Consider the following 17873-nt stretch of genomic DNA (forward strand, 5'->3'; position numbering starts at 1 on the left):
AGACTTCACCTTCAAAAACTAATCCCCTGAGCGAGTCACTCCAAGAACTTGAAAAAAGCCTCACAGATTGCAGTGCACAAAGTAATGAAGAAAATTTGATTGTAGCTGCTAAAATAGGATCTGCTCTACTCCAAGAAAACGGTATTCTAAAAAAGGAAAACCTCAGACTTCTTGACAAATTGAGTAGTCTGCAAGCCAAAATAGAGGAACTTGAAAACTGTGAAAACAAGCATTTTTCAAATATGGAGAGGCTTCAAGAAAAGGTATCTGAGCTGGAAGCACAATTGACCAAAGAAAAACAATACTCAATTGAAGCTCAAGCTATCTTCGAAGATCATGACAGAAAACTGAACATGATGATTGACGACCATGAACAAATTCAAGACTTGGAGAGTAAACTCATTACACTGAAGCGGCAGATATCTGAAAAAAGTAATAGGTTGTTTTGTAATGCAGAAACTCAAACTTTGACCCCTGATTCTCAAACAAACACCACTTCCCCCTCTCTTCTTCTGGAAATGGGTTATTTAAAAAATCATCACATCATTTTGGAAGAAAAGTTGAAAAATCTTGAAGCAACCGTAAAGAACCTAACAGTAACAACAATCACAGAAGAGTGTGCCCCTGAATTGAAAATGCCAATACATAAAAATAAAACTCAGTTCAACAATATAAAGAAACCAGTTTTTAAGAAAGAAGAGAACAAATTCAGTGTTTCCCTTCAAGTAAAAAAATGAAAACCTCTGTTCCTAATGCAAAAACCCCTTTTGAAGACCAAACCCCCAAGTCACTTATAACATCTACGCCAACCAACAAAAAGGAACCCCACCCATCAACTAACTTATCCTTCAAACACTGTGAAAGAAAGACTACCCCCGATGACTGCAAGAATACGACCTGACAATGAAAACCTGGAAGATTTTTTTACTAAGCACATTGACTACTACACTAGAATCAACCAGCACTATTTGAATATTTCAACCAGTCTGCACTCCATTCCTGCTCATGATGTCACTGGAACGGGAGATCCCATTAACTCATTCTCAGAAGATAGAAACTGTTTTTTAGGCAACACTCAGCAGAAGAAAATTATAGCCTAACAATATGTCATCAAAACATAAGAGGACTGTCTACAAAAATAAACCGGCTAAATCACCTGTTAAGTGAAATATGCCCCAGCCTTGTAGTTTTAACAGAGCATGGCCTCAAACAAAGTGATATTGAACACACAAAACTTGAAGGCTTCACACTTGTGTCTGAGTACTGTAGAAGAGAACATAAACTAGGGGGAGTAGCTATTTATTGTAAGGACAACCTAACAAAGGACACAGAAGCAATTGACATTACTAACCATTGTGAAGAAAAACTATTTGAGGCTGCAATGGTTCATATCGCAAACAATGGGAAGCATCTTTATCTCCTTGGTGTTTACCGTCCCCCAGGTGTAAATATTCAAACTAGCTTGGACATCCTATCGAACATCCTGGACCATTATCAAGCTCATAATAAGTCATTAATTCTGGTGGGAGACATAAACATTGACAGTTTAAAACCTAATAACCATGACAGCCTGATGCTTGAAAATGAGTTGGCAACACAAAATATGAGAAGAATTCCTCTCCCAGCAACTCGCATTACACCTGACACAAGCACATCAATTGACTGCATATGTACTAATATTCCAGACCATGACCTTAGTACAACAGTTTTACAAACTGGGCTATCAGATCATACAGCTGAAATGTGCAGTCTGGTCTTCAGCAAAAATAATACCACTTCACAAACTCTAAGGCAACAAATGGGTAGGAAAAACCTTGACCAGCTGAAATCCCTGCTCTCCATAAAAAACTGGGATGCTGTCCACAATGCCGAAGATGCAGAATCAGCCTTTAACACTTTCGAAGGAGCACTGCGAACTGCCTTGGACTTATCTTGCCCACAAAGGAAGAACAAAAATAAAATAAAAAGCAAGCCTATTGACTACTATGACCGAGAATCAGCTGAGATCAAAGCTGCATACTTACGGGCCCTGAAAACCTATGAATTAACTGGAAAGGCACCAAGACAAAGCAACAATGGTAAACATAAAAAAATACGTATGACATCACACTAAGGACATTACAGCAAAATGCTAATGCACAGAAAATAATTACCTCTAGCAATAAGTCAAAAGCTGTATGGGATCTTATAAACACAGAAAGAAATGCCAAACAACCTAGTCAAAACTGCCCTAAGCTCAACATCAACAATACAGTTGTTGACAATCCTATTCAGGTAGCTGACCAATTCAACACTTTTACTCAGATAGCAGAAGTAACAGTTCAACAGAACAATCAACAATTGGGAGGCTGCAGACTGGAAGAGGATCAAAACCCTTCAAACACTCCTTTAACACAATCATTTTATCTGACTCCCACAACATGCAAAGAAGTAAATCAAGTCATACATAGCTTAAAAAACAAACCATCCAGTGGCATAGACGAATTCTCATCAAAAACTGTAAAACACTGTGCAGAAGAATTAACTACCCCTCTCACATCCATAATACGAGGTCCAATCAGAAAGTATCCTACCTTTTGGTGCAACGTAAAACTGAAGTTACCTGAAAAAAGCTGGCGTTAATTTTCTTCAAAATAAGCACCCTGAGAAGCAACACAACGATTCCAGCGACGTTTCCACTTCTGGAAGCAGTCTTGAAAATCACTTTTCGGCATCGCCATGAGATCAGCCATCGTTTTTTTCATAATTGCTTCTCGACTTTCAAATCTGGTGCCTTTCAATGGTTTTTTGAGGTGGAGGAAGAGCCAAAAATCGCATGGAGCCATATCTGGAGAGTACGGAGGCTGAGGAACTTGCGGAGTGCCGTGTGTTTCGCCAAAAAAGTTTGAATGAGCTGGCGCATTGTCGTGGTGTAGCCGCCAATTTTGAGACGCCCACAAGTCAGGTGTTTTGCGGCGAATCGCATCTCGGAGACGACGTTGGACACTTAAATAGTACTGTGCATTCACAGTTTGACCCTCAGGGGCATATTCATGGTGCACAACTCCACGGTGGTCGAAAAAAACAGGAAGCATCACTTTGACATTGCTTTGAACTTGCCTTGCTTTTTTTTGGCCGAGGATCCTGGGGAGGCTGCCATTGTGTTGACTGAAATTTGGTCTCAGGGTCATATCCATAGACCCAACTTTCGTCTCCAGTTATTATTGATGTCAAAAAGTCTGCATCATTCTCACAACATTGCAGCATGTCCTCGGCAACATCCAATCGCCGTTGCTTCTGCTCGTCTGTCAGCAATTTTGGCACAAATTTTGCGGCTACCCGGCGCAATCCCAAGTCATCCGTTAAAATTGCTTCAGCTGATCCGAAACTGACATCTAACTCAGTACTTACTTCCTCCACAGTCATTCGACAATTTTCACAGATCAAAACTTTTACTTTCTCGATGATTTCCGGAGTTCGACTTGTTTTTGGTCGGCCCGAACGCGCGTCACTTTCTGCCGAGGTTCGACCACTTTTGAAACGGTTATACCACTCTTTAATCTGCGTAACACTCATTGCCTCATTTTCGAATGCTAGCTGAATTTTCCGAATGGTCTCACTTTGTTTTTCTCCGAGTTTCACGCAAAATTTAATGCAATAACGTTGTTCCACTTTTTCCGTCATCTTCACAGTTAGAGAAAACCGATACGCGCACTTGACTTATCAGTATATACTGACTGACCCGTCTCCGGCGAACCAGTCGGGCCGGCGAACCAGTCGGGGGATCAAGATAAGACTTTGTACCTTTCCTTATCATAGTAGGAACTATTGTCGCAACAAATCTTATCTCATTATTAGCAGCAGAAGCCGCGATACACGACGAGGTCGGATACTTTTTGATTGGACCTCGTAAATAAATCTTTCTCATTAGGGCAGTTTCCAACCAAACTGAAAGTCTCCAGGGTATATCCAAAGCATAAAAAAGGACCAAAAACCGACCCAAAAAATTACAGGCCCATATCATTAATTTCAACTTTTTCAAAAATTATAGAAAAAATAGTACTAAACAGGTTAATGACCCATCTCAAAAATCAAGCCTTAATTACTGACTGTCAGCATGGATTCCAAAAAGGAAAATCAACTATTTCTGCCATCATAAACCTTGTTGAGTCTATAATCGACAGCATAGATGAAGGACAATTTGTAACAGCCTTATTTTTAGACTACAGCAAGGCTTTCGACTGTTTGGGACATGAGCTGATCTCTAAAAAACTTATAACTTTAGGAGTAAGAGGCTTAGAAAACGAATGGTTTGTCAGCTACCTTAAAGAGAGATCCCAAGTTGTAGACATCCAACATACTACAGCTGGCCTTACTACCATGTTCAGATCAGATCCTAAACCAATAACGAGGAGTTCCTCAGGGATCCGTGCTGGGACCCATTCTATTCATTTTGTTGACTAACGACTTCCCAACTCTAATTCACAACTACAGTACCAGCTGCATAATGTATGCAGACGATACAACCCTCCTTTTAAAAAATGACACAGCTCAAGAATTGTACGACAACTCTGTTGCATCTCTTCAAAAAGCCATAGCCTACAGTAAACAAAATGATTTAGCAATAAACCCTGACAAGACAACACAAGTACATTTTAGCAGAAAAAAAATTCTACCCACTAGTATCCCCCAATTTAGCAGTGGCTGATCAGATGAATTAAGTTTCTAGGAATAACTCTAGATAATGGACTCACATGGGCAAATCATGTAAACAACATCTGCAATAAAATCAGCACTGGTGTCTATGTTGTTAAACGCATTAAATGGGTTGGCACTCAGGAAGCGGCAAAAATGGCACGCTCTAGTAGAATCTCATATTAGATATGGTCTTACAATCTGGGGAAGCTCCTCAGGAAATCTGAAGAGAGTACTTGTACTACAAAAGAAGGCAATTAGGACATTGCAAACCTGGAGTCCCAGCAAATGCTGTCGTCAAGCCTATCAGACCCTAGGCATACTAACAGTACCTGCGCTCTACATCTATGAAGCCATTTTATATGCAGACACACTAAACCTGCAGACTCACATGGACCTTCACAGCTACCCCACACGCCATGCCTCTAGATTCGTCCTACCCCAACATAGAACAGCCCTCTTCGAGAAAAAACCGTCATACGTAGGCCAAAAACTGAAAAACTTCCTTCCAGACCACCTCCGGACCCTGACTGGCAACAGACTGAAGAGCTTGCTTAAAGAATTCCTGTTGAAGAATCCTGTGTACAAGATAGAAGAGTTCCTGGAATTAATGAACACATCTCCTTAATTATACTTATTGTAACTTGACAAATTACTGTTCTTAATGTTCATGTAATAAATAAATAAATAAATAGAAATAAAATAACAGTGGAAAATCAAAATAAATAATAAATACACACCTAATAAACATATAATAGTATTTTTTTTTCCATTTGTATTTTTGTTGCAGTTAGAGTTACCTGTATTTTTAGTGAATTGGTAATTCTATATAATTGTGTAATTATATCATTTTAGGTGAAAGAGATTCTGGAAATTAAACAAAAAGGAGACAAATTAATTATAATTGAGCCGGAAATTCCCAAACTTCCAGTTCTAACAGGCAACAGGTATGTTAATCTGTCATTATACAGACTAATCTTTTAAAACAAAGCTTGGGGTTTAGGATAAATTTTGTATACAATAGTCCTTCTGCCTCTTGAATGGCCGCATATTTGAAACAAAATGCCATACCATTCTGGTCAACGAACAGCCAAGATATTAACAACATCAATTTTTGCACCAAGTTTCAACTTGTTTAGGCTTTTTTTGGAACATTTATCATTTCCAAAGGCTGCGTTATATAGCATAGATATATAGATGTTGTAATTACATTTCTTGTATGTATATACATGTTTTAATTTACTAAAAAAAAACCAGCTGTTCTAGTGCAAATGCCAATGGTAAAAAAAATTTTGATTTGGACCTAAAAATATACTTTCCACTTGTTAGAGGGCATTAAAACCGATGTAATTATTTTATTTTCAACAATATAGTAATATTAGTTTTGTAATTAAATTTACAACAAATAATTATTCTAGGAATTGTTAAAAACAAGGATATACAATTTTAGAGATATCTAATTTTGAAAACTCTTGAATAATGCTGCCATTTTGAAATGGAAAGTGACATTTATTTTATCGTCCTTTAATTATCATTAACATAAATGCTAAGATTCATGTTAAATTGATTCAAACAGGTTTTGTGGCATGATTTTTGAAAAAAAAAAAACATGAACACTAAACAAAGCGAGATAGAACATAATGTTCATATGAACTTCTATGCTTCCCCTTGTGTCAACTATTATATCCTTAAGTAGTATCAACCTCTCTTGAAACACCCTGTATATCACTACAAATATGTGATTAAAACGGACAAATACAAAATAATTAAATCGTAAAAAGTGCTCTGTGGGGTGGTAACACACTTGTCCAGAGAGTGAGAGATCTGGTCACAACAAAGCGAGCACTTTTTGTGATTCAATCTTTTTTTAAATGATAGATATATGTATATCATTTCAAAAAAGATATATACAGTGGAGTCCCGCTAATCCGAACACGTGTAATCCGAACGTCGGTTAATCCGAACAGGTCCAGGAGGAATTATTTATAACGATAATGAACAGTTATAGGAACTAATTACATAAAAAAAATGGGTGCATCATTTCGTACATAAACAAAGAAAACTTTAATTAAATAGACATACAGTATTTTATTAAGACAAATTGTGTACGGTACAGTACATAAATAATGAAGTTAAATACAGTACCAAATTGAAACTTATAGGTTAAGTATGAGTTGAATTACTGTATTAAGAAGTGAAATCAAACAAAAATTGGACGTACAGTACTGATATTATTATTGAGTACAATATTAATTGTTAAAAGACATAAATTCAGTTATTGTCTTCTGTCGCATTAAAGACAGTCTATTGGATGACGCGTAGTTTCGTACAACTATTGAACGCGTGGACCCGTACAATATCCAGTACGCTCACATTGCTTAACAATAGAACTCTCACACTAAATACGGTAAATGTGCTTAGTATTCGCAAACACGTTTATTTTCAAGAAATACAATGCAACAGTCAGAAAACATGTTTTAATAAACAATGTTGATAATTCTATAACAAAATAGACCCATTCTCAAGTTTAAAACCGTATTTTTCTGTAATTCTGGCTAATCCGAACAATCACATAATCCGAATAGGGCTCGCTCCCAATTAGGTCGGATTAACGGGACTCTACTGTATAATGTTAATATATATAATGTTGCGTCTTCTTTAATATTCAAATTCTTATTTTTTATAAATTCTCTTACATGAGGCTTGGAAATGATTTGGTAGAAATAAAATGATGGGTCAGAAACAAGGTTAAAAGCATTTCATGTAAACAATAAATTAATAAGATAGCACGTGCAATTATAGTGTATAGAATAAAGATTTATTTTCTTTGGTGACTCTTTACTTAAATATTAATACCTTTATAATGTTTATTCTTCTAATTCTTATATGGAGTGTTTTTTAAAATAATGTACAATTTTTTCTTAGGGCTGAGCGAAGGAAAAAGCTGCAAGAGTTGTTGAAAAATGAAGAAGACACGAGTAGGATTAAAACATCAGAAGGTGTAAGTTTTGAAGATATACAGATGCAGGACAACTTGGATGAAAGTGGCAGTGAAGAACCTGAAGCAGAAAGTTTGTTGAATTATTTACTTTTACAAAGTTTTAGTGTAATCTGTTTAAATTTTTACTATAGTTTTTTTTTTCAGTTTTCAAAATTAAGAATAAAGATCAAGTAAACATGCTACTATTAAGCATCTACTCTAATAATTATTGAGATAGGTGGTAAAAATATAATATATTAATAAAGGAATGGTTTACATTTTGAAATTTCTAATCTTCAAAGAAAACAATCTTGTTAAATTTGAATGAGTGTTCTGATTGTGGGTTTTAGAGGAATAAAAGTTTAAAGTTGACGGTCGGTATAAAATCTAAAAGAAACTGTACTTTTTCCATTCTGTTTCCACTTTTAAAATGTTATCACACTTAATGAAATTTTAAATTTTATATAAACTAACCTAAAATTAGACAAGAAGTAGTTTTTATAGATTTATTGGTTTTGCCATATGTATTATTTAAACTTAGAGGTACAGCATTTCTGTATCAACAGTAGTGTCATAACACATTTCTATATATTTAAAAACAAGTTGAACTGAATTTAAAAAAAAAAAAAAAACACTTTTTTTCCTTTCTTTCTATGTTATTGCCAAAATTTAAATAAAAAAAAACCTTTCCTATTATAACATTTACTAAATCGCTGTAGATTGAATTTAAATTAAACATTTGTTTTAAAATGAAAAAGTATTAATTTTATAATAAAATAGACGCTACCAGTGGTTTCGCATGCAATTTTTTAAATCATAGCTCTACTTAGTTAAACCCCTTATGATGTAATATGATTGTGTCATATGATATTTTTCAAATGTAAGTAAGCATACATCAGGTACATATTATTTCAGTGTTAATGGTTAATATAATCAGAGATTGATGGACCAACACGTATATAAGGTTTTGTGCATGTAGGAGCATTTTGGTTTTAAATTAATTATATTTTGATGTCGCAGCTGAGTTTCCCTGTTTTCCTGATGAAGAAAATATATACGTAGGTTTGGAAACCCACTTCACTAAAATACCATTTATTTCCAGTCCTTGTAATCTACTTCTTCTGTTCAAAACTATGTGTCTCAGAAACCTACATCGCTCAAAAAAAGGGTTTACTTCCAGCTTTTGCAATCTTCTTTTGGTATAAGATATTTCTAGTGCATAGTTGAGTTTGCCTTATTGTCCCAGTAAAGACATTATACATATATACTTAGGACTGAGAAGCCTACTACTGTCCAAAAAACATCTAATTCCAGTATTAGGGAAAAATTCATACAACATGCAACATTAAAAAATAATCGTACATAATAGGTTTTTCATTACAAAAATCCCGTTTTTCAGAATGTAGTTAGGGAAAGAATGGCTTGTTGAGTCATTTCAGTGGTCATTCCTCCTGTTTTTTCTCAAGCCATTTTAAAAATGCCATATAAAAATTTCAAGGAAGCCAACCAGTTTTGAGTACCTTGTGTGAAATCATTCACAGCTTTTTCATTAATGTTCTCTTCATATAAACCTTCCTTGGACTTCAATGAATATTTTAATAGAAGAATTAACCATATTGGTTCAGCCATTTTTGAGATTAGCGCTTAGCTATACACTTAGTGATTCATTTTTATTTATACGATTTGTTAATGGTCTGTATGGTAAGAAGTTTAGTACCAAATTCATAATAATCTTAGTAAATCCTAATATGATGAATGTGTTAAGCTCTTCTATAAATGTTTTGAGAATCTCTTTTCCTTTTGTACAAATCAATACAATTCACTCCCCCAAAGAGATCACCTTCCCAGATGTAAATGTAAAAATTGTGCAAGGACAAATAGAAACCGGTATATACCTTAAGCCCATCAATCACCTTCACTTCAATAGCTACCATCCATCCAATACAAAAAATCTATCACATAAAGCCAAGCCTTAAGGGGCAAGTACTTTTTTTCAACCTAACAGGAGCCTCGAAAATTCAACAAGATTCAAGATGTCTTTATTAGTCATTAAGCAGCGTAATAAGTTACAATAGACTTTGTCACATTATTGGGCAGTAATACTTAAAAAATTAACAATTTTAGAATTGGAGACTTATTTTAAAATTAACAGGAATGTTGCAAAAGACATAAGAACTTACAAAACTAATAACTGGTATAAATAGAGAGTGGTTGTATAAAATTATTTAAGAAATAAGAAAGCATTGTAGGGTAAAGTATATAAAAAAACACAGACTGGACAAGAAACACAAATAACACATACAATTAAAACCCAATGAAAAATGTAACCATATAAATATTTAAAATATGTAAGTCAGGTGGTTAAAACATAAAATCTCCAAACTATAAAATAAAAGTTAAAACTTAAAACTTGACTAGACAAAATTATAAACTTAAGGAACTAATATCACAGGCCAAATATTCATTCACAGAGTAAAATGCCTTCTTGTAAGCCATTTGCTTACAACTCGTTTAAACCTATTTTAAACAATACTCGTTTAAACAATACTTAGCCGATGCCTTCATCAGGGGTGGTTAACCAAAATCCATGATTGTCAACCAAGTCTGGTTATCTGAGACATCTCCAAACCCTCCCACTAAAAACAGGGCGGAACGTGTATTACTCATCACCACATACCAGCATAGCCTATAATCTCTCAATAACATTCTCGAAGATGGCTGCAAGATATAGCAAGCTTCTCTACACACCAAAGACCTCTCAGTTTTTTCCAACTACCATGTTCAGGGAACAAACAACATAAAAAGAATACTTGTTCATCCCAAAGTTCCAGATCCAACGTAACACGAATCACCTCAGAATGTGGCTCTGATCAATGTGGAAACAAAGTACAAGACATGATATGTGTGAGCTAACTGATCAAACATCATATCTACAGATTAATTTTGTTTTAAAAACACAAATTCACAAATGTTCTTTTTTACCTTCTTCTGTCCATCTCCATAAGCCACTGGCTTGTAACAGAACAAGGTGAGAGTTGGTATACTACTGTACAAGATCTCAGCACTTATAACAGTGTTACAGTCAGACAGGGTTTGTACCTGCTATATTTCAACTCAGATCCAAAGACTGGATGCATTAGGCTGTGCGGCCTCTCAAGAGAACGAATCGTGTCACTTAAATATACATAACTGTAACATTTATTTGATTCATATTATTTTATGGATAGTATACCTTAATTTTTATTTAGACTGAATTATAAGTCTGAATTTGATGGTGAAATACTTGTTACATTTTAATATTTAGGAAGTGGCTTATTCTACTGCATAAGCACTAATGTATGTATGTGAAACTGACATGTTTCATTTTGTTAAAATGCACAAAATAGTTAAGTCATAAGTGCTAGTGGCTGTAGGGAGATGATTTTGCTTTGTGCAGTAACATTCTAGTGCTGCTTCTTGTACAGTTTTGTTGTAATTATGAGTAACAAAATTACATACAACTTACAGTTTTTACAAAATATCAGTTCATTAGTGTTGTAAAATGAGATTACAATGTTAATGAGCACATTGTGTAGGCCTAATATTTTATAGTAAATGAAATTAGACAAGAACAATTAAATTTGAAACAAATAAATTCAATATTGTTGATTTTCTGAACAAATCATCGTGGCTGACACTACACGAGCCAAACAACAAAATCTATGAGTATCTAATATGTGGCTATCTTATTCAGGTGAGACAGAAAAACGAGGCATTACCTTTGAAATTGCCAAGAACAAAGGGCTAACTCCAAAACGTAAAAAGGAGAATAGAAATCCCAGAGTCAAGAATAAAAACAAGTTCCGTAAAGCAACTGTTCGAAGGAAAGGTCAAGTAAGTATTCGGTTCATAATATTTTAACTATTTTAAAGAATGGTAACCAAGAACATTGCCATTTTAAATTAGGCTAAGTATAGTGTATTTTTGTTTATGTGTAGCAATTGAAATAACGTAGAATTGGCTTAGATCTTCATATTTTATATATATTTAACATTTTTTAATGGACATATTGAAATATAAATTTACTGTTCCAGTAAGACATAATTATGTGATTTATAGTTATTGGAAGCTTTTATGTAACAGTGTATACTCTATGACTATCATTGTCTTTCCTGCAATATGTAAATGAGCATTAATTTGCATTTCAATGAATCTCTGGCCATTCAATTAATAATAATAAAGTGTTTGAAATTGTTATTCTATAAAATTTAAATAATTTACTGTACAAATGTGTAATAATGCCATTTTAAAACTTATCCCTATCATAGTCCCTTCCTTCCATTTGCAGTGCTAATAGTTTCTTGATATATTATAGTTATATCAAATGCTGTGTATGTCTTATTTGTAATAACAAATTAATTCTTATTGTGTTTATTTCAGGTGCGAGGAGTATATAAGGAAATCTCACGTTATGGTGGTGAACCTTTTGGTATTAAAGCAAGTGTTAGCAAGAGCATAAAACTAAAATAAATGTTTATATATTATGATTGCAGTTGTTTTATTTGACTTTTTAGAATATTCTGTTTCAGACTAAAATATTAAAATGTTTAAGATTTATTAACTAAATGTAAATGTCTCATGGACATTAAATTGTAATCTATTCAGTTATGAAACTCAAGTTTAGTTCATGAGATGTTATTTGCATCTATTACTGTAGTCAACTTGGTTGGTGATGATGATGTTTTATACAATTACAACTGGGTGTAATTAAAAAAAATCTTCATTTCCTCTCAGCATTATATACAATGCAATAAGACACATCCAAAGTTTACTAAGAACAATAGTTATGTATCAATATAATTTGCATCCAAGTTTGTTACTATATTATAGATTAAATGTATATAAATTGATATATATTTTTTATGCAATATACAGTAGGCCAAATTATGAATTATTTGTAGTCCAAATATTCAACTGCGGTATAAAATACTTGATCCACTCTGTTACAAAAGATTTTAAAGTGTTAAATAGTAGATTTGCGATAGCTACAGGTAGTTTATTATATAATCTAAGCTGTTAAACGTATGGTATGGCTATATAGAATTTTGGAAAGTCATACATATGGAGTGACTAGGTTATTCCTATCAGAGTTAAATGATCTTAACAAGAATTTTGGTAAGCAAAAGAATCTGTATTCTGTTTATCATGAGACAAGTATATAATATACATAAAAATAGGGCTGTGACAATTTTCAGTTTCTAGAAACTTGCTTTACATTATTGTATTAAAATTAGACTGTCCAAGACTTTAATGAACTTTTTTTGCCAGATAAAAGCTTTTTAGGCATTGGAATAATTGCTCCAAAGATGTATTACATAGCTAATTATTAAATGGGAAAGGCCATAATACACAATTATCAGGGGGAGCGGAAGGGTGAGCATGTGCAAGCGCATAATGTTATTTTAGCTATTTAACTCATTCTAGATTATACCATTAGACATTCAAAATTATTAACAATATAATCTACAATGGCTTCAATAGCTAAACCAGTATTGTGCTTAGGATGAAACCCGTATGGCTGTACAGTGATTAACATTAAAGTAGCCATATAGCTGCGGAATTAAGTATAATTCTATAATTTTTCAGAAAATGGGCACAAAAGCTAATGGGTCAGTAGTATTTGGGTATATTAAGGTCCTTCTTTTTTAAAGATTGTTGTGATAATAGTACATTTTTAGCATTCAGGAAAAACTCCATGGATGAATACCAGATTAATCAGTAAATTCATAGGATTTGCACCAATATTTTTGTCACATAGAGAGAGACCATAGTTATCTTTACTTTTTAAGTTGCTGAGGTAAAAAACAACTTTAGATACTATTTCAAGGCTGTCAGGCTGAATCCAGGCTCTGGTATAATCAAATCAAAATTTGCAAGAACATTGGAATGGTTTTGATCACTATGTTTACACTGATATGAACAGTCTTTGACACATTAACAAAATAATCATTAAGAGAATCTAGAGTAATTGGTATAATACATAGGTTTTGGTTTAACATAACTGATTCACTTACTATTTTTTATGACATTTTACATTTATTTTTAGCATTTTAAAAGTCAGCAACATTAAAACTTAGGCACATAATACTTTTATATCTTTATTAGCAAGCCAATGTTCATTAAGACTGACAATATCAACCAGTTTATCATTCAGAATTGCCTCCACATCTGGTCTGATTTATTTCTCAAGGACCTGATGTTCAGAAAACAAATGTTTTTAAGTGATTCAAGCCCATTTTCTGTAGACTATTTCTCAATACTTATGTTCCACATACCTCTTGATTGCTTGACACTAAACAATTTCTTTGCCCTTGCTTGTCACAGTGATTGCTTTTGAAGTTCTATAATATAACATTCAGACCAGAGATTTGGGTTAATAAGCTCTTCTAAAAGTTCAAAAGCTACTCCACTTAAAAGAGCACAAGAGTTATATCTAGAAGCAAATCTGTCACATTAAAATAGAACAGTTTTATTTAGACTTTTCAAATAGGTTGTAATAGAATCAGTAGTGTCCAAACCTGATAAAAAAAGCCACATCATACGTTTGCCAGGCTTAATAGGATTACCATCACTTGCGTTTAGAGTTTCATGCACAACCTTGAAAGTTGGGATCAGCCTAGTAGTAGATCTATCTTAATTTTCAGGTAGACCCACTAGGAAAACACCATCTTCTTCTCTTTTTATTGAATTCTTTAGAATGGGTTTTAAACTTATTGTTAAGACCATTCCTTTCCTGTGGTTACTACATTTCAGTAATTTTTAATTCTTTGTACACTTTATTACTGTTGGAGAAAGATTTAACCTCTTGTTTTATGCAACAAAACCTCCCTCTCAATCTCACCTTTATGATGGGTTCTTGCATCATCCAAAGAATGTGGAGAATTTAAGTCACCATCAATCAAGACCTTTGAGGTTGTATTTTGGCTGTCAGTGTAGTCGGACTTGATGCTAGACTTATATCCAGAAAAGAACAAAGTGTCAAATTTTGCATTCAAAGCCATATTATAATTTATTTCACACTTGCAAACAGTTTATTTACAGTAATGTTTTAAGTGATAAATTCGTCAATATCACTTAACTCGTCAGCAATCCTCCTTAATCTGACATCACATGCTTCAAATTCAAATTCATAATCAAACTTTTATTTTTCTTTAGACATTTACAGAATATAATACATACAGTATGAACAATTTCATTATTATTGTACATAATATGTCCACATAGCAACAGTAATTATAAAATACAGACATACAAAACAAGGACATACCCTATTTATCGTGGACAGTCACATGTATTTTAAAAGGTACAAATATATAAAAATAGACAAACAAAGCAATATTTACAAATAACAGTAATGCAATAAAAATATTAAAATCTTAAGGAACTAATGTTACAGGCCAAATAGTCATTAATCGAATAGAAAGCCTGTGCTTTCAACCATGCTTCTAGTCTAAGTTTTAATTCTTAGGAGAGGGATAGTCCATACTTCTTGTGGCAGTTTATTGAAAAATTTTGTTCTTGAATACAAGATACTTCTTTTTGTTTCCTCCCAACTGATAAGAGGGTAAGTCAAGCAAATATTTTTTCTAGTTTCATACAAATGAATTTCTTGAACCCTTCTAACTGGGAAGAGTCATAATATTTAGGTCTTAAAAAAATTTTAAACATGATTCACGATTATTTTTTATAACTCTTAATGCCTTTTTCTGGCAGATAAAATCCCTTTCTAAGCTTGTGATATTTCCCCAAAGAGTTATTCTACAACTCAAATGAGAATGAAAATATGCATAATACGATCTAAGCAACATTTCCTGACTAACACATTCTCTTAATCTACATAATAAGACAACACAAGATAATTTTGTACACAGCACTGATAATGATAATCCCAGCTTAGCTTACTGGTCTAAACCAATACCCAATAGCTTAGCAGACTCATTTCTATTTGTTTTAGGGAAAATATAATGTGTTCCGTTTTTGTATGGTTTACTCTGTCAATCTATTTGCTTGAAACCGCTCCATGACCACTTTTTCAGAACTTTCTTTCTCATGTGAGAGAGTGGGCTCTCCAATGGGTAAAATGAATAAGTGGATAGGTTTTACATGAATGAATAACATTTTTTAAATTTACACAGGAAGATAAAAATATTCTAAGCTTTTTAGATGAATAATAACTAATTTTTACTAGTTTTTTACATGTACTTAAACACTTTTAAGCTAGTGTAGATTCAGTTCTTTGTTGAAGTTATTTCAATGCTAAATTCAACAAAAGAGATAGTGTCAGGTTATAGAAAACTTGGCAGCCTGTTATAAAGAAGTCATATTGATTAGAAAAAAATATTGATCCCTGATTGGTTACATTGATCAGACATCTCTCAATTCGAAGAGTGAAAATAAGTACATAAAAGTTTTATAAATATTCACTTTTTGATATTGAGGTTTATACCACATAACAGCTGTGGTGAGTAGGGTTTATTTAATACAAACGCTGAATTTCGCTCCATTTCACCTGCTGCTTCATGCGGCCTTTTCCGCCAATTGTGCACTTGATGACACAATGAGAATACCTCTTGGATTTCTGCTGAGTAAACCAGACGGAGCGCTTTTGTGGCCCAAGTGTCTCATGTCGAAACAGTGCAACACAAAAACAACTAAAACTTCATTGTGTGCCGAGAGTATGTTTTTATTACTGAAATAGTGGCAAGTATTGCCAAGGTAATTACTGTTTTGGTCTTGTTGGATTCCTTCAGAGAGACATGGACTTCAGATTCCAGGAGTCAAGTTTGCCAGTGTCAGATATTAGGCACTGTTGATATGAGATCTTGCACCTCGGACCTTGAATTTCACGTAGAGGGTGAAATAAAGCTAAACTCAAAACTCGTATTTTTCTGTCGTATTTAAAACCAAGAAGGTCGCCAGCTCTCAGAAGCAGATTTGAGGACAACCTTCTCTCACAGCTTGTCCAGAAACACACAATATCGATGTGGTTATAATCAGCGAGCGGTACCGTAACATACGCGGGCCATGTTGGTGCAGAGATACCATTGGAACAGCTGCAATTTGAGTGCCATAGACGAATGTGTTCATTAAGACTCGAGGTAACTGTGTAGCAACAAGGTCGTCCTCGTCAGCTGCCATTTGACACCCAACGAAAACGTGGCAGATTTCAGGGACAATCTGGAGAACGTACTTCGCTCCCACGGTCGATAGTTGATTGGTATTGGCAACTTTAATGCACAGGCAGTAGAATGGCGATAAGGAATTGAAGTGATGGACACTAGGAAGTGCTACATTCTGGTCGAATGGGGGAAATACTCTCACGACGCCTTACCAGTCCAGATATAACTTTTGCGAAGACTTGTATCGCAGTCTCGGACTGCAGGTTAACGGAGGGCTTTGCTGAATCTGATCACTGGAATACCACCTTCAGTCTCGTATAGATGGTACATGAGGTCTCGATCTGCTTAAACTCCTACGATCTCAAGGCTGGAACGTTACCAAGCTTAGCGAAGACACTCCTAACGGAGATTGTCACTAAGGGAAAGGACTCTGGTCTGAAAGTAAGGAAGGACGACAGTGACCATATAAAGACGACAATAGAACTTATGCTCTACCGCCTCGATTACGAAAAATATAGATACGGTAGAGCTCAACTGGTGGATAGAGGGCAAAGCACTGTTACGAAAAATATGGTCGACCTGAAGCGCAGGATTACCCGTGGTCGGCGGATAAAGTGAATATCGTCGGAGCCACCGCGGAAAAGTTCCGTACTATGAGATAGGTTTTTTAAAAAGCCGCTTTTCGGAGCAAATTCGATAAGTCGAATTAGTTAAGAGAGGACATGAATAAAGACAATTAGGAACCGCTTTGCCAGTTCGCAACGTGCAGACTCCACGTCCAGTCAGTCATGAGTTCCTCTCATATGAACAATACAGTAAATGTTCCCGAATCACCCTGTTAGAGAATAAGAAGACATTTGAATCGGTCTAAAACAGATACCCCTTTTCAACAAGACGGAGTTGTCCCACTTTGTTGGACAGATGTGATGTGTGTAGGGCGCTTCACGTCGATAGTGTCTCAGATGGTGGCTAGGATTCGCAGTTGCTGCTGAAAATGGACAACCACTACTTAAATGTAGGCACATTTGGCTCTCAATGGAATATGTAAAACCTGACCCTTT

The 17873-nt window shown here is 34.5% G+C and overlaps 1 protein-coding gene across 1 annotated transcript in view; it reads left to right on the forward strand.

The window, feature by feature from the left end:
* Positions 1 to 12180, forward strand: part of LOC124357363 (something about silencing protein 10-like) — a 36038-nt gene extending 23858 nt beyond the window's left edge. The window contains exons 8-11 of the mRNA XM_046809088.1: positions 5530 to 5621; positions 7600 to 7745; positions 11388 to 11527; positions 12074 to 12180. Of these exons, the coding sequence (XP_046665044.1) occupies positions 5530 to 5621; positions 7600 to 7745; positions 11388 to 11527; positions 12074 to 12163 (468 nt within the window). The 3' untranslated portion in view covers positions 12164 to 12180. The remainder of the gene's footprint in view (positions 1 to 5529; positions 5622 to 7599; positions 7746 to 11387; positions 11528 to 12073) is intronic.
* The last annotated feature ends 5693 nt before the right edge of the window (positions 12181 to 17873 follow it).

This window comes from Homalodisca vitripennis, chromosome 3 (assembly GCF_021130785.1).
Source record: "Homalodisca vitripennis isolate AUS2020 chromosome 3, UT_GWSS_2.1, whole genome shotgun sequence".
NCBI lineage: Eukaryota > Metazoa > Arthropoda > Insecta > Hemiptera > Cicadellidae > Homalodisca > Homalodisca vitripennis.